Genomic DNA, 25,290 nt, shown 5'->3' on the forward strand with positions numbered 1-25,290 from the left:
CAAAAAATCTTATAAACTTGCTCCAAAATGATGATTGAGTTGATAAAATATAATTTTATTATAAAAAATTTAGTAATCTTTACATTAATTGTGTAAAAAAAAATGATACTTATAGAAAACACCTGATCAAAATAGCCTAATAAAGTGCATGAAATCATTCCTTTTTATTATAAAACTATTACAAGTGGAAGGTCAACAACTAAGCATTCAATTTGAGATTAATCCTCCCACGATTAATAAAACCAAAAAGACAAAAACAAAAATCACGTTTATATACAAATTTTGACTTGAAACTTAATAATTTTGATTATTTTATCGTTATCAAAATGATGTTAATGCATAATTACCGATTTGCCGGCCATATGCTATGCCAATCTTCAACAAATGCATTTTATCCTATCTAGACGCTAACTAGAACCGTCAAATGTAAACTTGCGGATAATTAGATCTACCAAAGCCCCCCTTTACTCCTTTAGTAAGTAGTTATATGATGGATCCGAGTCTACATACCTTAAAAGATTGATCAATCATAATTTATATAATGAATGTTTATAAATTAGGAACATTGAGTTATAAATATTTAATATATATAAATTGTGTACTTTAAACTTGAGTTAACTTTATAAGGTGAACCCGTGTCCACAGAATAATTTGCTCCCCTTAATTGGCAGGATTTAAAACCCACCCATTTTGTGGGTCTAAAAATGGTAAGTCCATCCCACCCTATGCCCGCGGGCCATGAAGGAATGTCAAGTTCTAAAAATATTGAATTTGATTATAAAAGTTAATAAATGCAAGTTAAAATAATTTAGATAGTTTAAATAAATATTAATGTATTTGTTAAGCACAATAGTAACTAATAAAATAATAAGCCTTACTAAATAATGCATAAAGTATGCGAGTTCCAAAAATCAAAGTCCGTCACGCTTTTATTGTTGGGCTAGACAAGTTAACTCGACCGGTTTAACTCGTTTTTACAACTCTACTTAGGAGAGAATAATATATATATATATATATATATATATATATATATATATATATATATATATATATATATATATCTTGTTTTTTCTTAATAATAAATTAAATAATTTAAACGTGGTTAGGTTTAAGTTATATTCAGTAATCTCGTTTAAGCTATTTGAGGATTATATTTCAAATCAACAACATTCAACATTTAAGGCAAGAAATCTTATTTATTGGCCCTACAATATTAGAAGTGCAAGAAATCTTATTTATTGGCCCCACCAGATTAGAAGTGCAACTAAAATGCTAATCCCAGCGGGTAACAAACTACCAGACACCACTGTACATATTTTTAAATTTATTTTATGAATAATGTTTGATGCACTAACGATTAAGCGTGTTGCAATGAATTAGTTTAGTTTTTATTTTATCTAAAAGTCATTTTTAATTGTAAGTAATGAAATTATACAAACTATTACACATGAACGGAGTTTATCTCATGACACTTTACGATAGTACTGTGATTTTCCTTTGTCACACACACAAAAAAAAAAAAATATTTAAGAGCAATCGCATCATGTTTCTATGGAGGTTTTTGTAGAGCTAAAAGTTGAGGGGTAGTTTTTGGCTTATGGGATGCTGATTTTTTATTTAATCGCTGTTGCTATTATTTATTTATTTATTTTTTAAACATTTTAAAAATTTAATTTTGTTACTATTTTTTTTTAAAATTTGGGTGGAAGGGTTTTTGAATTTAAGTAAGATACTAGGTGTTGAGGTGGATGCTTGGGCCTACAAGAAATTAGAGAAAAAACATCAATTTTTTAGATTACTCTAAGGATATACTTGTGATAAAAGTTTTAAGTGATTCAAGTGAAACCAATTATTAAACCTAAAGGCATTTACATATGAAAGGAGTTTACATTTGTTATTTTATATATTTTGTACCTAGCTAGTTGTTAGAAGTGAGACTAATATGAAATTATCCCTCAAAAAATCCTCTTATTCTTGAATGTTGTTGCATTCTCCACCTATAAAACATATTGTTTTTGTACATTGAAACATTTGTAAGGTGATTTAGATGTTGGAGCATTATTGTTAAGTTAGGCGAAAATGAAGGAATGATACACACCACCTTTAATCACCATCCCTTGGACACTTAATGGTCTAAACATGTCTTCGTGCATAATTAACATAATTTTCTTGGTCCTTATATTTATATATAAAATACATCATATACGGAGAGAGAGATGTCATCCTATTAATCTGTAAGTATTATGATAGTCCAAAATAACTATAAAATTAGACCATACCTACATCACATAAACAAAATCATTAGTGTAAGTTTGACAAAAAATTTATATAATGACCAAAATTTTCATCAGTAGTTGATGTGAGACCGACATAAAGAGCCATGAAATGTTGTTATGCCATATTAGAAAGTATAAGATTCATTATATTGAGGCCTGCAGGTTCCGTGGATGGACTGCAACTTCTTGATATCCTCTCGAGTTGCCGAGTTTGTGATCAAGACATTATGGTGGAGAGCAATGAAGATCATGGAGAGAGTCAATGGTTTAAAGCTGGAAGCAAATGAATATATATATATATAGAGGAGTCAATGGTTTAAAGCTGGAAGCAAATGAACACATGGGTCCGACGTTTATGGGACTCAAATCACTCAACAAAGACGGAAATCTCATAGAAATCATAGGTGGTGGATGCATCCATGATATTCTTGTTTAACAATAAGCGGTTAACAAATTGTGTTAGTAAATTTGACTAATGAATTAATGATTTTTTAAAAAAAAATTAATAAAATTAATTGTTTAATAATTTTAGCTCACTCATCCCATTCGGATGGGCAAGGCACAAGAACTTTTTAAGGTTCCTTTAATTATTATTATTATTATTATTATTATTATTATTATTATTATTATAATAGATGACTGATATACAAAAATACACCTCTCAAGTGTGTTTATTTACAGAGAAATTCTTCTTTTAATATTGATAGGTGAGCACAAGGAGTTTGTGATCGTTCTTAGTCAGTTGACATTTTCATTCTCGGTCAAGTGATCTGCCTCGATGCGGTTCGCTTGATTCTTTTTTATTTTTTATTTTGGATAGAGTTTCTTATTTATGGGAATAGCAAGTCGAGGAGTTTTGTTGCCATATCTAGGGAGATTTTTTACTATGTTTTGAATTCAATCAATCAGTAGTACTCAAAAAAAAAAAAAGAATTTAGTATCCTAATTTGGCAAGAAGCATATACATAAACCCTGAAAAAAAAAAAAAAAAGTGTAATGGGTTCATAGTTACTCTTACTTCAAAGCAATATAGTAATTTCTTACCACTTCTAGCAAATTTTCACTTATTTCAAACAGTTGTACTGGCCGGTTCTTGATTGATTGCAACAGTTATAAAATCATAAATATTATACCTCATGTGATGTTAATATGGAATGCATGTTTGAAATATTAACTCTTTTCGTTTATTCGATCACTATGCTAACACAATATTTTTGAAAAACCTGTTTGATTTTCTTTAGAGTATGAAGTACTATTCTTTTGAGTTCGATCTCTTTTACCCCATCTACAAGATATTTCAAACCCATGTTTGAGGTTTTCTTTTGCTTTTGTTTCATGCTTTAAACAAGCGCTAAGGAGGTAAAACTTTACGAACAAGGGATATAATCTCACCGTACTCCCTTCTTGCATAAGCTCAAATTGTTGAAAGAAGCACGTAACCGAGGAGTTACCTCTTTACTAGGTTGGACTATATATTAATCTGTACGATTTTACTTTCGTCATGTTCTACTAATCACAGTAGCAGAGCAAGGGGCATAACATTGAAATCTTGATGCGAACGATTATTGATTTTCTTGATTTGGCTTCATTTAGACAACCTAAACTAGTTTACCTCCTTGTTGTCTTTTTGCCGGTTAAATTTACAAGGTGTGGCGAGCTTTAATGACTAGATCTACCATAACGAATGGTAGGTAGTGATGTGATATTTAGATCAGTAGTGGCAAAATTAACTTATCTCCCCCATAGGTGACCAATATTTCAACCTCTAAAATTGAAAAGTAACAAGATTTTGTTAGAACCTAATTATTGTACCAATAAATTTGTTACATAACCCCATCAAAAGACCTTTAAAAAATCTTAAACGCTCTCTATGAGAAGTCAATCTTATACATTTTTGGGAGAAATCAATCTTATTATTTTAGCCAGAAAAGAATCACAAGGATAAAACCAGTTTAAGTTATCATAATTTTTACTACCTTACTTCTACAGACAGGACATGCGGTGCAAGGCATATGCAATCAATTAAAGAAACCACTTTTGACGTTTTCATATCCCATTAACCAAAGTGCAGACATGAAACCGAATGTAACACTACCTTAAACGCAGTAGAAATGGAAAGCAGAAAACAAAAGCCAAAGCAAAGCACCAAAAGCCATGGACATAATCAGTAGTGGTTAGAGTAAGATGCACAGATGCCTTGAAGACTAAAAACACCAACAAAATTAGAATATTCAAAAGACACCATTGAAACGGATCAAAGAAAAGCCTTTAAGTTATGTTCCCCTTTGCGTTACAACGAACGATATGTGTAGAGCACCATCACAAGACGCCGGTTTAAGGAATAACTATGAAACCGTTTCTAAGATATTCTCCGGCGGCGGACAGTTATCATGTCTCAGCATATTACTATGTAGTACTAAGAAACGGGTTGATGGTTTTCGTTACTTTTGGTCGAATGTTGTTCTGCCTTTGATTTTGATTAGAATGATAATTCATCTTCTACAATTGGTCATCAAACTGAAGATTGCCTCACAGAATAGGCCACCACTTGTGCCCATTGCCTCAGCCTTGTCTTCACCGCCTGTGGATTTTCCCCTGCATCCATTGTTCCAACACAACAACAGTCAATTTCACCTGATCGATTGTCATGATCAAGCGCTTATCAATATATCAAAATTCATAACTAAAAGTCACTGTTACAAAAATCCATAGGCTAGATAGTCTAGGTGTCCCTAGGTCGAGACGAATTACTCCCTAGACAACCGATCTGTCAGAGCTAACACAGTCTATTCAGCCGAATTGACTAGCCCAATTCTGCAGAGTTGACATTATTAATTTTTTTTTATTTATTTATATATTTAAATTTATTTATTTATATAAATAAGAGAAATAATATATATATATATATAAAATATGATATACATTAAAAAATATGCATTATTTTTTTTGTTTTTATAAGTTGCCATCTAGACTGGCTCACCTAAGTCCTAGATAGTAGATCCTAGTCGTGCCTAGGATCATGACAGAATATTGGACTCGACTTAAAAAGCCCCTAGCCAACAAAATAACAAGAATAATGGGGTTAGGAGATTGAGGAAATTACCGGGGCCGAATATGGCGTGGGAGCTGCCGGAGGGGGAGGGAGCGGGGTAATCGGAGAGGTTGGATGATACAGATTGCGAGTTTGAAACGGAATTGTTGTAGCTGTTATTGACTGCGTAGAAGAGGTCATACGCCGGAAAAGCGTCGGACAACCGTTTATCCATGGTGGGCGAGTCGAAACCGAAGCCCAGCTCGATACAGCCCTTGAGCTCATCGAGGTCCTCGTCGGTCACGCTCTTGCTGCGCTCCCTCACGCGGATCCCGTGGTTGCCCTTCCGGCGCCGCCACGCCTCGTCGCGGAACGTGTCCGGCGACCACGTGTTCTGCTTGTAGAGCGACGGCGGAGGGCGCGGCGGCGGAACGGGAGGAGCTTCCGCCGCCGCTCCCTCCGGCAGGGATAGAGACAATACATCTTGGGCGTCCGACATGGCGAAGACGCTCTGGCCCGGCCCGAAAGGCGCCCGGCGGAGAGCCCGGTCGTTCTGATTTGAAGGTAGCGAATGAGAAAAATCGTGTGGGCTATATTTGTTCCCTGTGAAAAGCGAGAAAGCGTCCAGTCCTCCTCCGACGCCGTGACCCGTGGGCCCGCCTTGTGGGGCCAGCGCGATGATGCTTGGCAATAATGACATGTAACGTGTGTACAATGTTACTTATAAAGAAGAGTTGGGAATATATCTAAATGGCAATTGGCATATACTTAATACCATCAAAATGAGCTACTTGCCAACGTTAATTACTTAACAATGAAGTGTGGGTATTATACATCTTAAATTAGTTAAGTGTCCATCCCTATTACCTTTGAACGTAAGTAACTCTTCTTGGATACAATGAATATTTATAAAATAATTAAATAAAACGTGACAATACCAGACCAATACAATTAGTTGTCAAAGTGAACCAATTATAATATGATGGAGCCTCCAAAATACTTAACTAAAGTCGAAAGAAGTTGTCAATCACACAAAGTCATTCTAATACTATTTTCCTTTCTTATGTGATTTACAAGTTATTATATAGGAATGAAATTACTTCGTGTATACATCAAATAATGACTATAAGTTTAGGGTCAAATCATCGCACATAATTTTGTATGTCAACTATCATGTATACCATTTGGTATAACTCAATTATTATTTTAATTGAAATTTGAATTTTAAACTTCTAGCATACATCAATTTTAAGATTATAACCATAATTAGAATAATATAGCATATAGTATCTACTATCTTTAATTCCTTTTAAGGGTAGATATTGGGCTATTGTTGGAGGCCCATTTGACGTAATGTACTTTTTTTTAGGGACGTAGTGTACTTAATTTATTCATTATACCTTGAACCATGACTCATATTGTAATGTGAAATATTGACACATATATTTAATTTTAGTATATTGAAGATTCATTTTTAATATATTGAATACTCATTTTTAGTGCACTGCAAATTTAATTTTTCGTATACTATATCTAAAAATTGAGTAATATTTAGTACGTTAGAAATAAACATTGAATATATTTGTTAGGGTGGTACTAGTAATTGGGCGGTATGCCTAGAAGCGGTCGGTTGGATCGTGCTCTTGAATTGGAAGTTGTTCGAACAAGTGGTGTTGATCAGTTGACAATTAGGCAAAAGTAGTACGTAAAAACAGTGACGGTAATAATGTGTTACCGGTATCTTATTTGAATGTAGTTGAGTGTTATCAAGTATTTGAGTACAGTATGGAGAGCAGGGCTCAGAGCGTAGTGCTCAGTGTACAGATGAATTCAGTGTTGTTTTGTCCAGTAAGAAGTGTCCCACTCACTATGTGGTTGTGAGTCCTTTTATTCCTTTCAGCTCAGTAACGGAGCATTGATGAGGAGTTGAACGTTGGACATCAATACCTGAGGTGTTGAATGCTGAGGAGCTGAACGTCGGTCATCAATGCTGAGGAGCTGAACGTTGGCCATCAATGCTGAGGAGTTGGACCGTTGCGCATTGATGCTGAGGAGTGAGGTGTCTTGGTAGTTTGAACGGCAACTGTCTTGGTTACGACAATGGTTCCGGGTCGGGTACCCAATTACCCTGTCACCAGCCCCGCACTCCCTAGCTGGCGAGAACGGCTGAGGTAGCTAGGGAGTAACAGCTTGGCACTTGTGCTGAAAATTTTGTATGTTGGATTCTAGAAGGAAATTTTATTGGAATTTTTTTTTTGTTTTTTTTTTTTTTTGTTTTCCTACCTCGGCACCGTGCCGAGGTCACATGGCTTGTGACTTCGGCACGGGGCCGAGGTCGTGTGACCTCGGCGCTGGGCCGAAGTCACGCTACTTCGGCGCGGGGCCGAGGTCGCATGACTTCGGCAAGTGCCGAAGTCACGATACGTGACCTCGGCCCGCGCCGAAGTCACGATACGTGACCTCGGCCCGCGCCGAAGTCACGATACGTGACCTCGGCCCGCGCCGAAGTCACGATACGTGACCTCGGCCCGCGCCGAGGTCACGTACCTCGGCACCGTGCCGAGGTCACGTGGCTTGTGACTTCGGCCAGCGCCGAGGTCACGGTACGTGACCGTGCCCTTTTTTTTTTTTTTTGTCGCTCTGTGTGTGAGTTCACTTCGATCAGCCGTAGGCTCAGTCAAAGGTCAGCTCTCCGTCAGGTAGCTAGTGAGATCGGATCTCGTGCCAGCCCTAAGGGACTAGAGTGTGGTGTTTTTGAAATCAAGCAACTGGCTTGACCCAGGAAAACACTCTCCCGTCAGGTAGCTAGCGAGATCGGATCTCGTGCCGGCCATAAGGGAATAGAGTTTTTTATTTGATGAGGAGCAGCGCCACTTGATGAGGTCACACCAGCTTGATGAGGTGACGCTACTTGAGGAGCCACTTGATGAGGTGGCCGACTTCAAACCAAGTGTTGGCCGAGGTCAGGCCTCGACCAAGTGTTGGCCGAGGACTGACCTCGGCCAATTATATTATTATTATTGTTTTTTTTTTAAATTTTGGATGAGGACTGACCTCGGCCAAACTTGGCCGAGGACTGACTTCGGCCAAATTGGAGAGTTTTTGACCGACCATCAGCGAATTACATGTTTTTTGCGTTGCACGGACTTTTCCTCTAGCTCACTGTTTCTTGCTTCCTCGCCCAGGTCGCACCTCCTCTTCTTGGTGTTGGAAGCTGAAGACTCAGGATCTTCTTCCTTTCGCCACACATTGTCGGGTAGGCTTTGTTGATGCTGGTACTGTCCCGGACACTCAACGAATGCTGGTGCTGAGGGAAAATGCACCATTCCCATTTCCTCAGCGTGACTTAGAATCACGCTAACCGGGTGAGTAAGCGGTGTTAAGTGCCGCGGTGGGGCGAGACGAGAATGCTCGTCTCTTCCCTTCGTTGAGGGTGGTTGGTTTGGTCGTGGTGCCTGGCTGGGCGGACCAGCTTTATTAGGTCGCTCACTCTTTCGTCCTTCCTCCTCATCCTTCTTTCTCCTGTCAGCCTCTTCTGCGTCTGCGCACCGGTTGGCCGTTCTCATGAGTTCTTCATAAGAGCGTGGGTGGTGGGTGTTCAGTTGTTTGTGGAAATCGCCTGACCTCAGTGCTTGGATGAAGATGAGAATTGCTGCCTTCGAATCGAAGTCATATACGTTGTTGACTTCTTTTTTCCATTTGCTTAAGAAGTCTCGCAGGCTTTCTCCCTTATCCTGCTTTACCCCACCGAGATGTGAGAATGGTTTCTTATGTTGTATACTCCCTGAGAAATAAGACAAGAAACTTTTGGATAGCTCTGCAAAAGTCTGAACTGATCCGTCTGGGATTGTGTTAAACCAATCTTGAGCAGTCCCGTCCAAAGTGGACAAGAACGCTCTGCACATTATGGCATCGCTTGCCCCAATCATGACCATGGCTGCCTTGTATCTTGTCATATGGGTACGCGGATCTGAAGTGCCAGTGTAGGCATTGATGGTGGGTAGTCGAAAGTCTTTTGGAAGAGGAACTTCCATTATGTCAGGAGAGAATGGAGCGGCCATTCTTACCTCCGGTTCTGGTGAGTGTTCTCTTGCTTCTACTTTCTTTCCCAAATCATCTATCTGCCTTTGGAGTCTTTCCACCAGGCCTTCCTGTGGTGTTTTGTGTCTAGTGGAGTGACGCGGAGCCAATCCACCAGATTCGCCCATCCTTTCTCCAGATGGTCGTTTGGTTACTGCCTTTCCTGCTTGGGCACGGGGACCTCTATTGGAGGATCCTTGCACCCCCAGAGTTCTGTTTTACCTCGGAGATTGCACTTCTTCCTCCAGAGGGGGTGGTGGTGGTAAGATCTGGCCTTGCATTCCTGCGACTAGTTGGGCCATCGTCGCCGCCGCCTGTTGGATGACCTGCGCTGCTGCTTGAAGGTCCACCACCTAGGCGGGAGCAGCAGTTGCTGGGAGGGGAGTACGGCCACCACCATGGTTGTCGTTGAGTTGGGTACGGAGGTCACCTTCTCTGCGGTTGTTGTTGTTGAGTTGGCTGCGAAGGTCACCTCCATGGTTACTGTTGAGCTGCTCACGAAGATCACCCGAGGGGTGACCCTTGTTCACCTGACTAGGTGTGTGCGAGCTGCTGGATCCAGATGCCATTGATAGTGATGAGATGAACTGAGTGGTTTTTTTATTTTGTGATTTTAGCCTGAGATCTGATCTCGGCTCTCAATGAAAGCACCAATGACAGTAATAATGTGTTACCGGTATCTTATTTGAATGTAATTGAGTGTTATCAAGTATTTGAGTACAGTATGGAGAGCAGGGCTCAGAGCGTAGTGCTCAGTGTACAGATGAATTCAGTGTTGTTTTGTCCAGTAAGAAGTGTCCCCCTCACTATGTGGTTGTGAGTCCTTTTATTCCTTTCAGCTCAGTAACGGAGCATTGATGAGGAGTTGAACGTTGGACATCAATACCTGAGGTGTTGAATGCTGAGGAGCTGAACGTCGGTCATCAATGCTGAGGAGCTGAACGTTGGCCATCAATGCTGAGGAGTTGGACCGTTGCGCATTAATGCTGAGGAGTGAGGTGTCTTGGTAGTTTGAACGGCAACTGTCTTGGTTACGACAATGGTTCCGGGTCGGGTACCCAATTACCCTGTCAATTAGAAATAAACATTTATAAATGATTCACCTTGCAATATGAGGCATGGTCCCATAGTATAATTTGCCTACTTAACTAGCTTCTACTCCATAATATCTTTAGAAAATACTATTACGTGATATCTATTCATGTTCTCATATGCCTAGGGGTGTGCATACCCGACCCACCCGACGGGTATACCCGACCCGAACGACCGAAACGACGCAACCGACGAAGTCCGAAGCCCGATATGCGTGAACCGACCCAACCCATGAAACAAAACGGTTAAAATTAAACGGGTTGGGTATGTATTTTGCCCACCCGAACCGCCCGAAAACCCGATGTACACTAGGGTTAGCTATGCTTAGTACTAAAAGGTGTCGTGCTATGTATGTATATATATCCATCGTTTTATGATCTGCCCTACGGTTTCTCATTCCACTTCGACTGCGTAATCTCTCGATTGCGACTCTCTCTGTCTCTCAGTTCTCGCCCTAGGGTTTCTCATATCTCAGTCCCGTTTTTTGAGACTTGAGAGTTGAGACTTTGAGTTTTGAGTTCTCTCAATCTTTGAGAGTCTGGTGGAAGCCCTTTCTCTGAGTGTCTCTGAATCTCTGAATCTCTGTGGTGGTGGTCCGGTGGAAGCCCGAAGCCGTTGTTGACTGGTGGAGTGGTGGACGCAGTCACGCAGGTGGTTTCTACTTTCTAAGACTCAAACTGAAGTATTGACTGTATTGAAGGCCCTTGTTCTCCGGGGAAATTGTGTGAGAAAACAAGTAAATCGCCAACCCTAGTTATTTTAATTTGTGAATGATTCATTATATTGTATTATGAGATTTATTGTTAATTTGTGATATAATCTGAGACATTGAGTTGTGATTTGTGGAAGCACTGACTTTCTGAATTTCTGATTATGATATTTATTGTTTTTGTGGAAGCACTGACTACAATACTAAATTCTAAGTTGTGAGTTGTGATTTTAATTTTATATGCTCTGAAATCTGAATTTCTGAGTATGAGATTTATTGTTTTGGTGGAAGCACTGACTACAATACTGAAACTGAATTCTGAATTGTGAGTTGTGATTTTAATTTTATATGCTCTGAAATCTGAATTTCTGAGTATGAGATTTATTGTTTTTGTGGAAGCACTGACTACAATACTAAATGATGATCTCTGATTGTCTTTAATTTGTTATGTGGAAGCTGAATGCATGCTATGTGGCTATATGTTGTCCTGTCCATATGATGAGCATTTAGAGACATTTGTAAATGTCTTTGATGAATGCCTGATGGAATTGTGTTGCACTATTTAGTGCTACACTCTTAAATGTGGAATTCTAATGGAATTCTGTAATCTGTATTATGTTTCCCATTTCCTACTATGTATACTGATATTGTTCCAGCTTTTTAGATGGAAAATATCAGTATGCCTGGTACTGGCTCTGAACCTACCAATTCTTCAGTTCATGGAGCAACAGTGGTGGAAGCTCAAACTGTTGAAACAAATGCTCAACAGAATGTGATGCCTACTACTGCAGTTCCTCAGAAGAAAAGGAAAGAGGTTGAGGTCAGATCTAAGGTTTGGGATCATTTTCAGAGGTTGTCTGATATTAATGATGTTATTACAGAAGCTAAGTGTATCTATTGTGCAAAGATATACAAATGTCAAACCAAAATGCATGGTACTTCATCTTTAAGGGCCCACATACTTAGTTGTATGAAAAACCCTCACTCTAAAGACATTAGGCAGTCTCTTTTGACATTTCAAGTTGTTGTCAACTCTGATTCAGATGAACCAACTGTGGGAGGTTAGGGACTTGGGTATTTAGTCAGGATTCTATTAGGAGAGCCTTGATAGAAATTATTATAATAGATGAACTTTCCTTTATATTTGTGGAGGGGCAAGGGTTTAAGAGGTTTATTGCAGTGGCTTGTCCTAGGTTTAAAATTCCATCTAGGTGGACAGTCAATAGGGACATCCATGTCATTTATGAAGAAGAGAAACTGAAGTTGAAGTGTTTGTTTAGGGGAAACACTCAAAGAGTCAGTATTACAACTGACTCTTGGACATATATTCAAAGGATCAATTATATGGTAGTCACTGCACATTTTATAGATGAAGAGAGGAAGCTACATAAAAAAATTATCTCTTTTATCCCTGTCACATCACACAAGGGTCAGTATATTGCAAAAGCTCTTGAAACTTGTTTGCTTGAGTGGGGGCTTAGGAATGTGTTTACTGTGACAGTAGATAATGCTTCATCAAATGATACTGCCCTTGGTTTTTTAAAAAGGAAATTGTTGTCTTGGGGATCATCTACTGTGAAGTGTAAGTATCTTCACATGAGATGCATTGCCCATATTCTGAATTTGGTTGTTCAAGATGGTCTGAAAGAGTGTGATACTGTTGTAAAGAAGGTTAGGGAGGTTGTTAGATATGTCAGAAACTCACCTGCTAGGTTGAAGAAATTTAGGGATTTGTCAGACTTAATTGGTATTGAGTAGAATTCTTCTTTGTGTCTTGATGTGCCAACAAGGTGGAATTCCACCTATTTGATGTTAAAGTCTGCTGTTATATATCAGAAAGTGTTTGAGGCCTATGAGGAGAGTGACAATTCATTTAAATCTGATTTAGGTGATTCTATTCCTGAATTACATGATTGGGATTCTGTGAACAGTTTGGTGACATTGTTGAAATGTTTCTATGAAATGACTATCAGAATTTCAGGGTCCTTGTATGTGACATCTAATACTTTTTTTTCTGAGATATCTGATCTGTTCTGTATCTTGAAAAGCATGGTGGAAGCTGATGGGGCTGTGAAACTAATGGGGGCTAACATGAAAGCAAAATTTGAAAAATATTGAGGTGATATAGATAAAATGAACTATATGATTTTCTTTGCAAACATTTTAGACCCCAGGGACAAGTTAGAATATATGCCAACTCAGATAAATCATATGTATGGTGAGGCAAAAGGCAAAACTTACCTTGAGAATTTGTTGACTGCTCTGCATGAATTGTTTGATGATTATGTTGTCAGTTACAGTCAATCTGGTTCTGTTTCTGGTTTTGGTTCTAGTTCTAGTTCTAGTTCTGGTTCTGGTTCTGTTGGTTCTTCTATTGAGACTGTTCAGTCTGCATCTGCCCCAGTTGGGAGGCCACAACATTGGTTGAAGTCCCAAATTAAGAAACAAAGAATGGAAAGTGGTGGGAGGAAAAAAACTGAGTTGGAACATTATTTATCTGAGGCAATAGTTGAAGAGGAAAATTCATTTGATATATTGAGATGGTGGAAGGTTAATTCTGCAAGATTTCCTATCCTATCTAAGCTTGCTAGGGATGTCTTAGCTATACCAATCTCAACTGTTGCCTCAGAGTCTGCCTTCAGTACATCTGGGAGGGTTTTAGATTCTTTTAGGAGTTCTTTAACTCCTAAAATTGTGGAAGCCTTGGTTTGTACTCAGGATTGGCTTAGGCTGCCAAATACCCCTCTATCAATTGAGGAAAATCTGGAAGAATTAGAAAGATTTGAGAAAGGTAAATGATTCTCTAACTGTATTCTTTAATTCAATCTTTCAATTTCAGTTTTTTCAATTAACTGAATTCTCACATTCTTGTAATTATTGAATTTGTTGTAGAGTTTAATGTTGAGGGTAGAAGTACATCTGGTGGGAGGACTGCTGGTTCTTCACTTGCAACAATTCCTGTAATTGTCTTCTCTATACTTTATATGATATATCTTTTATTGAACTAACTATGAATTCTGATGTTGAGACAATGAGGCTTGGTAACTTGTAACTTGTAAGTTGCGTTGAGACAATGAGGCTTGGTAACTTGTAACTTGTAAGTTGCTGCCCTTGATGAGGCTTGGTAACTTACTAACTTGTAAGTTGGTAAAGTTGCTGCCCTATATTTGCCTATTTGGTAAAGTGGTAATGTTATTAACTTATTATATTTGCCTATTTGGTAAAGTGGTAATGTTATTAACTTATTATAGCAATGATATATTTATTTTTGGCAATTTATATTATGGCAATGATGAAGCTTCCACCAGATACTGAAATAAGGATTAAGCTGGTATGTTGCTCATGGTGACATTGATGCAATTTGCCCTTAATCCAGAAATTGATATGGATAAAAAGCTTGCTGAGCCAACTTCAATACTTCATAATCTCATATGCTCATTTATTAAGTAATTACTATTTTTGATTTGTTGTTTATGTCGTTACTAATTTTTGTTAAGTTTTAACAGGAAGAAGAGTAATTGTAGAAGGGTATTAATTATTAGAGTAGAATACTAGGAGGATCAGGAATTCATGATGGCTTTTTGAATGCTGGACAACTGGAGTAGTTTGATTGTCATGCTGTAAATCTGAAAACTGATTATGATTTATGTGGATTTGTAATTCTGAAAAACTTATTTCAATCTGCATAGTTTTTGCCTTTTTGGGTTTTGTACTTATGTCATTTTGATATCACATTATTCACATTTTGGCACTTTGGCTTGTAAGTTATGTACTAATGTAGTAATGTGTAACTATTTTCAAACTTTGACATTTAGTTTGTAATTATAATTACTTTATATTTTTAAATTTAATCTGATTTTGCATAATCCGAAATTTAGTCGGATATCCGATCAAACCGACCGAAACCGAATAGCAAAAAACCGAAGGGTTTTAAGAAATATTTACACAGTTTGGGTTTCAGTTCTTCAAACCGAAATCCGCACGGTTTAGCCATACCCCCACCCGAACCGAACCGAACCGACCGATGCACAGTCCTACATATGCCTATCATACCAAGTAGTGAGTGACATGGAGACAATCATAACTGAATTGATCAACCAATTAGTTGATAACTATAACTCCATAAGGTTTTAAATTCGCTTTATTATGGGATAGGAACCGGTAAAATATGGACAATCTAGTTGGAGAATATATCATTTCGAATCCGAAGAATGCGGGGTTCCGATATGTTGAGACATAAGGCAACTCTATGTGGCACTAGCATTTGCAAATTTTAGGGGTGAGATTATTTTATGCTCATTATGAAGTGATTAATCAGTTATAGACAATATAAATTGATTTACTTTTTGTGAATTTTGACAGATTAAAATTATAGAACTAACTTCAACCAAAGAGTACATTTGAGTAGCAATTGCGGACTTTCCCTTTAAATCATAAAATGATTGATCAAATCAAGTTATAAAGTGATTGATCAAATCAAGTTAGCTTTATAGGTTAGGTTGACGGATGGGAAATAGTTTTCAATTCTCTGGTCATTTTCACTAGAAAAGCAACCCATTTGAACCACACGCCCCCCATAATCCAGCTTTAAACCAAGAACTGGATATATCCCTATATACAATACATACACTCCCCGACACTATCAACGTGGGAGAGATCGATTTAGGACAAGAATTCAAAGGCGCCCCTACGCACGTAGCAGGTTTTGCATGTCGGAAATCGCGTCATCCAACGTCGCCCTAGCTCGATCTGCACATATGTGCTTGGCTACTTCTCAATTAACATTGATCACATGCTCTTGTAATCATTCTACTTTTTTCTTAAACCTCATGGCTGCAAGGGTTAGTGACAGTTTAACGACATCTATAGCCGCCTTGACTTTTGCAGCTCTACGTTGATGCGCTGCGGTGTTTTCTGTGTGGTATTACGTGTTTGGTTGCTTAATTGAATTGGCTAAGTAATGCACATGTTTCTGTAGTTAGCACTATTCAAATGGAAGAAACCATGCATGCTAGCTTGCACATGCATGTGTATCTATTACTAAAATTATTCTGAGAAGTCAAACTATTGAGTTTGTAACTCGAAGATTACAAGGTTGTCTTTGTACTCGTAGATTTTTAAATTTTTGTGGCCCTATTATAAATAAATGAGACTATGTCAAAAGTATAAGCGCAAATTTTAAAATCAATCCGTAAAATATATGATTTTTACTTCAAGTTATTTTTACAGATTCACGGATTGAGACATCATCTGTGTCATTGGTAAACAGAATGGTTCTGCCATGCTCAATTAATTAGGTATTAATTAGGAGAGAGAACTGATTGTAGGAATTCAGAACATGACAAATATTATTGACATCAGGAAGCAATTATATACACAGTACAAAGCACAAGAAGTGGAAACAAACTAACAGAAACAAAAGAATAGGTAAACAAGCAACCACAGACTAAGGCCTAACACGCCCCCGCAAGATTGAGGCTCCATCAATGAGACCAAGCTTGAGACGGAACCCAGAAAATAGCCGAGCAGTAAGCGGCTTGGTCAACACATCAGCAACCTGGTCGGAGGACTTAACATAGCGAACACGCATTGCACCAGAAGTAACCAGCTCACGAACGAAGAAATAATCCAGAGCCAAATGTTTCATGCGAGAATGAAAAATCGGATTCTTGCAAACATAAGTAGCACTCAAATTATCCGTCACCAACGTGGGCGGAGCAGGCAACCGCACCCCAAGCTCACCAAGCAAGTTGAGAATCCACTGAACCTCAGCAGCCGAATTTGCAAGGGCCCGATACTCAGCCTCAGTGGAGGACCGAGACACAGAACGTTGTCTCGAGGACCGCCAGGAAACAATATTAGGCCCAAAATAGACAACATAAGCCGTTGTTTTAGGATTAATTGTAGTTTTTTTCTTTAAATAGTTAGGTCAAAAATAAATATTGGGCCTCTAAAATTTGAGGCTATGTGTTGTTGTCCATTTTGCACGCCTCAAAAATCCGGCCATGCTTTATACCTACCCGTGGACACTAGGCAATGTATTTTGCCTGGTTGCCATGGCTGTAGCCACCAACACTGCATTATGCCTAGTAACCACATGCATGGGCACATCGTGGTTAGTCGGGTAGGTCTTTGATTGCTTCGGGGACCAATTATGTAACTTAAATTGATTTATCTATTTGGTTGGTTAACTTTTTTGTAATAATTTATCTGTTAAAATCACAAAATCATACCAGTGTGCTATAGTGGCGGCGGGTTTCCTAATTACTAAGAAAAAAAATTAAAAAAGAAGGAATTGGCAACGGAGAAATCTCATGGCGGCCCCTACTCCACTGCCATTGCTATAAAAGCTCGCCTTTCTTTACCATCTCATCTCATTATTTTCCTTTTTCCTATTCCCATGTCTCCCTCACCATTACAGGGACAAAGAATAGTTTTCTCTGTACTATATTCTGTAATACCGTTACCGTTATTGTACTCGATTGCCTAAAAGCAGTTCTTGAAACGGCGGCGATGGTGGACGTTGGCCGGAAAATGGCCGGGCTAAACCAGGCTCACTTGGCGGGTCTGCGGCGCCTCTCTGCTAGAGCAGCAGCCCGGACCGCCACGTCATCAAGGAAAAGTCTCGACACGCCACGTCAGCAGCCCGGACTGACGCCGCGATGGGCGGAGTTCTGGAGCGACGCCGCCGTGGAATGGCGGCAAAAGACGTCTAATAATTCCTCGTCCTCCACGTCACCCGACCCGAAATTTTACGTGCCCAGATCCGAAACGCCGAAATGGGTAGAGAAGTACATAGAACAGATCGGATCGACGTTGAAACAAGGCGGGTGGGACGAATCGGACGTGGCCGAGATCGTACACGTGTCGTCGTGTCCGTTCATCGTCGGCGAATTTGCGTTGTTAGATAACCAGGCGGTTATGGATTCTCTCCTGGTAAAAGCGGATCGTTTGTCGGATTCGCTCCGACAGGCCGGGTGGAGCTCCGAGGAAGTTTCGAACGTATTGTGGTTGGACTCCCGAGCGGATAAGCGGAAGAAACCGGGTGGGAAACTGTCGCCGGAGCTTGTGGAATGAATCGGAAAAAATGGCGGAGACCGGCAGACATTGAGATTCATGTTTCTTTACATTTTCGTGTTCTCATTTTGCTTTTCGGCTCTTTTGGACAAGAAGAGATTATGTATCTGAAAATTGTTGCAGTTTACAGATTTTGGCATGATAGAAACCAATTAATGGGAAAATGGTATAATAATAATAGACAGGCAACCCGGCCTAGTTTTTTTTTTTTTGAAAACTGCAACCCGGCCTAGTTAATTAGGTTATTATAAGTTTGACTTCAGTCAAAATAATGTATTGACCTTTTTTATTTGATTTGAGGTGTGAGTTTGATTTGTCTCTTTAGAGTTCTTTGGTTTCTCTTGCCACTCAAATAAAAAAAATACAGAATTGAATATAAAAGTTTAAAATTACAGTTAAAGTATAATTGGCCAGTAAGCTTAGTCACTCTTCTCGAACAGGTCACATACATCTTTAACGAAAAGACTAGAAGGAAAATGCTTCTTAGTCCTTTTGAATTATCTCAAACATATTCCTTTCTTGATGTGATTTCTCTACCCCACTAGTTAAATAATGTCACATAATAAGAGATGGATCAGAAGAAAATAATAAGAAAAGTGTCTATCAACTCTAAGAGCATCTCTATCAATAGATCTTGGTGTGGTTTTGAGAAAACATGAATGAAAGAGTGTGAGAAAAGAGAATAAATGAGGTTATTCTGTATCTTCTTCTTTTTTTTCTTCTTTTTTTGTTTTTGTTGGCAAACTTTTTTTTTTCTCTCTCATTGTTTCTTTCCTAATCTGCAATAACTCTTCAAAAACTACAACTATGAAAAATGCTCTAAGAATTGTTTTCTCACCTCATTAAAAGGTCATAGAGAGCCACTTTACGTACATTTTTGTTGGGCTAACCTTGTTCACATATGCTTTCTTGTTCTCCTATTCACTCAGGCTTATTGACATTTTGGTGTGTACGATGGATGGCCCATACTCACTTTTCGTAAAGCCTGCTGTGTTTACAGCAGTATTCAGTACTAGGATTACTAAAATTCTTTGGCACCATCATCAAGATTCTTGTCCCACCAATCCGTACTAAATTACTGCGTCGATTGTTTCCTTCTTGCCATTCAACTATTCTTTAACCATTGCCCAGTTGCAGAGCAGCTATATATTCCTTTCCGCAAAGGAGGATTCACATTGGCGCAGCTATATATTCCTTTCCGCAAAGGAGGATTCACATTGGCTGCTGCTTATATTCCTTTCCGCAAAGGAGGATTCACATTGGCTGCTGCTTCGATTGTTTCCTTCTTGCCATTCAACTATTCTTTAACCATTGCCCAGTTGCAGAGCAGCTATATATTCCTTTCCGCAAAGGAGGATTCACATTGGCTGCTGCTTCGATTGTTTCCTTCTTGCCATTCAACTATTCTTTAACCATTGCCCAGTTGCAGAGCAGCTATATATTCCTTTCCGCAAAGGAGGATTCACATTGGCTGCTGCTTCGATTGTTTCCTTCTTGCCATTCAACTATTCTTTAACCATTGCCCAGTTGCAGAGCAGCTATATATTCCTTTCCGCAAAGGAGGATTCACATTGGCTGCTGCTTCGATTGTTTCCTTCTTGCCATTCAACTATTCTTTAACCATTGCCCAGTTGCAGAGCAGCTATATATTCCTTTCCGCAAAGGAGGATTCACATTGGCTGCTGCTTCGATTGTTTCCTTCTTGCCATTCAACTATTCTTTAACCATTGCCCAGTTGCAGAGCAGCTATATATTCCTTTCCGCAAAGGAGGATTCACATTGGCTGCTGCTTCGATTGTTTCCTTCTTGCCATTCAACTATTCTTTAACCATTGCCCAGTTGCAGAGCAGCTATATATTCCTTTCCGCAAAGGAGGATTCACATTGGCTGCTGCTTCGATTGTTTCCTTCTTGCCATTCAACTATTCTTTAACCATTGCCCAGTTGCAGAGCAGCTATATATTCCTTTCCGCAAAGGAGGATTCACATTGGCTGCTGCTTCGATTGTTTCCTTCTTGCCATTCAACTATTCTTTAACCATTGCCCAGTTGCAGAGCAGCTATATATTCCTTTCCGCAAAGGAGGATTCACATTGGCTGCTGCTTCGATTGTTTCCTTCTTGCCATTCAACTATTCTTTAACCATTGCCCAGTTGCAGAGCAGCTATATATTCCTTTCCGCAAAGGAGGATTCACATTGGCTGCTGCTTTAATTTATCAACTGATTATCCATTTTTTCAATCATTATACCACATAAATTTCATTTGCCTTAATTTACTTTTTGGGTGTATCCCAAGATTTCCACAGTCGAACATAGTGACTAATCTCCGGCAAATTATTGCATGGACCAGCAAAAATAAAAAGTATATTATATTTATACTGAAGGTACATTATTTTTGTACTGTAGGTATATTATTTGACAGTATATATCAAATAATGTACCTTCAGTACAAAAATAATGTACTTTTCATTTTTGGTCCACACAGCTCCATGCAATAATGATTGTGAATTCCTTGCTGGATTGTAGGCACCTTTATTAAGTGAAACAGTTGGCCTAAAGATTTAAGACTGCTCCATATCCTGTTGATTGTGGACTGTTGATTGCGGACTTCCACCTTATTCGTACTGCTTTTGGGCCTCCGAAGGCCACCCATGTTGCACCATAGCCGAGGGCTAGTGGTTCGACCAGTTCATAAGAACAAAGTTGACCAGAGTCCTAATACACCATCCACCCGGTATATTACGAAATAATGAATATTCAGTACATAAAAAATAAATATTCATAAGATAATAACGAATTTTTCAGGGGCGATGATGGAATACAAGAGGTTGCCTCGGCCCAAAAGGCTCAACCCACTACTAGGGAATACATGTAAGTGAAGCCCAAGTCTTTAGCCCATGTTTGAGGAATCAATCGGCCGCTGATCGACAAGACATGACGCCCATACATGTAAGGTCGCAGAAGGCAAAAGTAGAAGCAGCAATTCATCAAGTATAATACATAACTCTACCTTAAATTTAGCTAAAGAACATCTTCTTGTCGTTTTGCATGCCAAAGGTTTCGCTACTGACTCTAAAACGGCACGAGCCGTGGCTTCTTAGCAGCAGGAAAGGTTACAGTAACATAGTTACCCACTGGCCTCTTCATTGACAATGACACTTTTAATTTTTTTTGGGTTTTCTGTTTGTCATCTAGTACAAATTATTCGTTTTGTTGAAAGATATTTTCAATGTAGAGAATCTTTCAAATCATTATTTGTTAAGCTTGCATGCCCACTCAATCTCCCCATGAAATCCCAGCTCAAAATCGTACAGAAAAACTCACTTGCTTGTCAATTCTCATGCCCATCATGGACCATTAGGTCTTGATGAGTGTGATGCCTGCATGCTGCCCAGAGATCTTCTTTGATTTAGTGGTGACTACACCAATAGTGTTAAATATGGTGCGTCTTTTACATCATGTGAAAACAATATTCGTCTAGTATTTGACAAAATTTTAACTTGAAAATGAGTATTTTATGTCACTAGGCTAAAAAATATTTTGGTATTTTTTAAATTTTGTTTTGTTTGTGATGGAGTTACAGGGCTGTTCACTGAAAACTCAAACTTTAGCACGTTAGGTCAACGTTTGAGGGACTAGACTGGCTAGACGTGGTCGAGAGATTTATACATGTAGTTAGCCTCACTTGCTATGATGAGATTGAACTAGGCTATTATAGCTATTTGACAAAACCGTTATGTTGCCTAACCGAACCAACCAATCATATCCACAATAATTGTTGACACATAATATGATAGTTACGAATACTCAAACTGTCAACAGGTACAGAATGTGTCAATTACATATGCAAGATAGACCCTGGTAAATGGTATAATTTATGGCTCTGAGAAGAATGGTCCATATATATATATACAAATATATATTGAGAATGTGGAATAACGGCTGGGGGGTGAAAAGGAGGCCCAATCAAGGCTGTGTGATCTGTGGGCCCAGAAGAAATGGGCTCCATGATCATGTTAGCTAAGGGACCCACACTCCTCCAAGAGACAATGTAGGTGTGAAACTGACTGGTACACCACTACTGACCGCATTTGACGGGCCGAACCTCTTGTCCAAATCCTCGGGCCTCTGTTCTGTTCGGTGGGTTGCTCTTCACTCTCACGTGCTTTATCATATACGCGGTCTCACCGCCGTCGCCTACATGCGGTGAAGTTTGGTGGCGCTTTTCAAGAATTTCCATCTACTTTCCCTCATATTAATTATGTGAAAAAACATGTGACTTCTCTACTGCTCTCTAATATATACTTCTTTGATACATATGAATTGAAGATTATGTCGGTAAGCCTAATATTCTTTTTTTTTAGTAGGATAAATTTATCTTTAGTAATTAAAGTTCATTGAAATTTTTAATCTCTATCACTAAACTCATTGATTTTATTGAAATTAGTTTAATATAAACTTTGAAGACTTTTCTTGTGCTTAATTGGTAAATGATGAATCGGAGAAATTAAATGTGATTCTTAATATGGACGGTGTTTCCCCTCACTCTCTTTATTTGTACTTTTTGCAGACATTTGATACACGTTACACTTGATCATTAACCTATGGTGGTTTAATTATTATTATTATTATATATGAGACAGTTAAAGATGTCATATTAAAATTTAAATATGAGTAATACTTGTTCGCGTACAATTGAAAAGACTAGCCTAAGATAGCTTCCAAGTACAATATGCATTGACCAATGGTCTTCTGTGTCATACTATGTAAACTGTTAGGTAAAACATAAGGAGTAGAGACTTTGCCAATGATAGGCACACAAAAAGTGGCAATTAACAATTCACATATAATCGAAGTAGTGTACATAAGATTTGAACGCGATTGAAAATGGACAAGATTATGTATCGCACAATTGACAATACTAACTGACCAACTATTAAGAAGTTTGTTAAATGAATGTAAGGCCGAGATATGTTCGGAGAGATTGCAATTCAAAATCCAAAATTAAACGCGCACAAAATAGTACGTAGTAGCCGTGGTACAGTGTGTGAAAATCGCGGGACGTAAGAACAGGACAACATGTGATTGCAACAGTTGTAAAACCAGGAAAAACGTGAAGTTGCTTGCTTGCTTGCCTGTACTCAATTTCAATTGCCCACCCGCCACATCCTCGATTTCTGCTAATCTTTCACACTCCAAAGCTACCACTGAAGCCAATGCTTCCATCATGTACTGTTTCATTCAAAGATCAGCTTTCACATTCATGGAGAATAAAGTAATAAAAGAATGCTGGCATTCCGTGCCGCCCCTTAGTTAACGACACTTTGTAGCGCAAAAATCACGGCCGGCAAGGCCGCAAAGGTGGCGGAAACAAGGGCTTTCTGCTCCCTCTGCCGGTGCGCCGCAAAAGATCAGATAGGATAAAAGAATCTCGACTATTTTAATTACCAATTTACTTCTATGTTCTGATTATATAACTTTCGACAAATTAATTATTACTGTGATTATAGGATTGGATGTAACCGTAGAGGACTAAATTAATACAGTGAGGCAACTTTCGGTACCGGTTATCAACTAGGTGGCCGGTGTCGAAGTACATTATGTCTTTTAAAAAAAAATAAAAAATAATCACAACTTTGTCGGGTTAATCCTAAATTCACATGACCCTGCCCTTAGAGTTACTATCGAAGTAAATCGCGAGATGCGCAATCAACCCACCAGTCACATCCTAATCTTCTATAAAAGGGATCTAATCCAGACTTTCCAACATTTTTGGGTCATTTTTCATACATGTTTTCAGTGGGATTATTCAAACCCTACATTACCATCTCCAGTTATGACTTTTAAGTCCAACTAGCAATATAATTAAGTCCTTTATAGTACTTTCCTGGACTCGGTGTCAACTCGCATAGCATGATTTTGGAGACCCTTGGTCAACGTGCATGGTCATCGGAATATATCCTCGGCTAGGGTTCTCAAAATGTTGACAGACGTTACCTATATTTAATATGGCATTTGTAACTATCCTTTGTATGATTATTTGTCGTTAAAAGGCTGGTTAATAGTTAGCACGACTTACATGCTAAAAAATAAGTCATGTGTAACATGTCTCACGTGAGGCGGTATCAAACAAGACTTACTGCATGCTAAATTGTATTAAACCATCGATAAAGAAAAGGGAAAGACATACATATTCTCATTACTAAAATTACCGAATTATGTCTAAGAGCGCTTTATAGCATTTCATTTACATATTTAATTTTCGCAAGAAAACGTTAAACACACAATTAGGAGGATTTATATTGTATCGATCCTAATAAAACAACAATCGTCAAATGTTCAATAAAATTAATGAGTGATAGGTTAGATACTGATGGTCTAGTATTCGGCTTCTACCGGGGTGGTTGCCTATTTGACACTTTTTCCTATTCTTTTTATTCAGAACAATAACAACACTCCATTGCTTTCAAATTTCCTTTTAAGTATTCTTTATTTTCGTTTAGTTGAATCGACTTATATCCGTCAACTATCTAGATCCAAAAATCAACAAACATATATACAGTTTTGCTTATGGAGTATACTATATTAAGTTATATGAAGTAAAATTTAGATGAGTAAATATAGGGATTCATCCCCATGTGATAGGGGATGGGTCATTATTTTCACCTAATTAATTAGGAACCCTACATATCATAATGTACATGGCTTGCATAGTTGGATGTCGTCTGCTGCGCACGTTACAATCACATATTTTACACAACTGAAATGTTTATTTGTCTAATTTCAACATACAGGGGCATGCATGAAATATTTAATTAGTAAAAGGACCTCCAACTTATAAACATTTTAATTTAGTACAACGTGAATCATACATCGAGGTGGGGCTGATTGGTTTGTATACTTTAATGTCACGTTTTGCGCTTAAACATTTAATTATGGATTAGTATATTACCAAAGTCATCAGTTATAGATTTTCTTTAAAAGGAGACGAGATTGCTTGATAGGAAAAAATCTTGGGTTTCAGAT

General features: G+C 38.5%; 2 protein-coding genes across 2 annotated transcripts; one reads left to right on the forward strand and one right to left on the reverse strand.

Annotated features, from left to right (window-relative positions):
• Positions 1–4,415: 4,415 nt before the first annotated feature.
• On the reverse strand, positions 4,416–6,039 carry LOC116012065. Its single transcript, XM_031251534.1, has 2 exons — positions 5,380–6,039; positions 4,416–4,871 (listed from the first exon to the last, which is right to left on the reverse strand). The coding sequence occupies exons 1-2, from the start codon at positions 6,005–6,007 to the stop codon at positions 4,789–4,791; spliced, it is 711 nt and encodes a 236-aa protein (XP_031107394.1). The 5' UTR covers positions 6,008–6,039; the 3' UTR covers positions 4,416–4,788.
• An 11,662-nt stretch (positions 6,040–17,701) lies between these two features.
• LOC116012123 lies at positions 17,702–18,265 on the forward strand. Its single transcript, XM_031251593.1, has one exon. It carries the CDS (start codon positions 17,702–17,704, stop codon positions 18,263–18,265), a length of 564 nt encoding a protein of 187 aa, XP_031107453.1.
• The last annotated feature ends 7,025 nt before the right edge of the window (positions 18,266–25,290 follow it).

This window comes from Ipomoea triloba, chromosome 3 (assembly GCF_003576645.1).
Source record: "Ipomoea triloba cultivar NCNSP0323 chromosome 3, ASM357664v1".
Lineage (NCBI taxonomy): Eukaryota > Viridiplantae > Streptophyta > Magnoliopsida > Solanales > Convolvulaceae > Ipomoea > Ipomoea triloba.

Bases quoted from the DNA above. Each gene is read 5' to 3' on its own strand.
- LOC116012123 (XM_031251593.1), top strand. From the start codon at position 17,702: ATGGTGGACGTTGGCCGGAAAATGGCCGGGCTAAACCAGGCTCACTTG.
- LOC116012065 (XM_031251534.1), bottom strand. From the start codon at position 6,007: ATGTCATTATTGCCAAGCATCATCGCGCTGGCCCCACAAGGCGGGCCC. The intron at 4,872-5,379 runs GTAATTTCCTCA...CAATGGATGCAG, and splicing joins CCACGCCATATTCGGCCCCG to GGGAAAATCCACAGGCGGTG.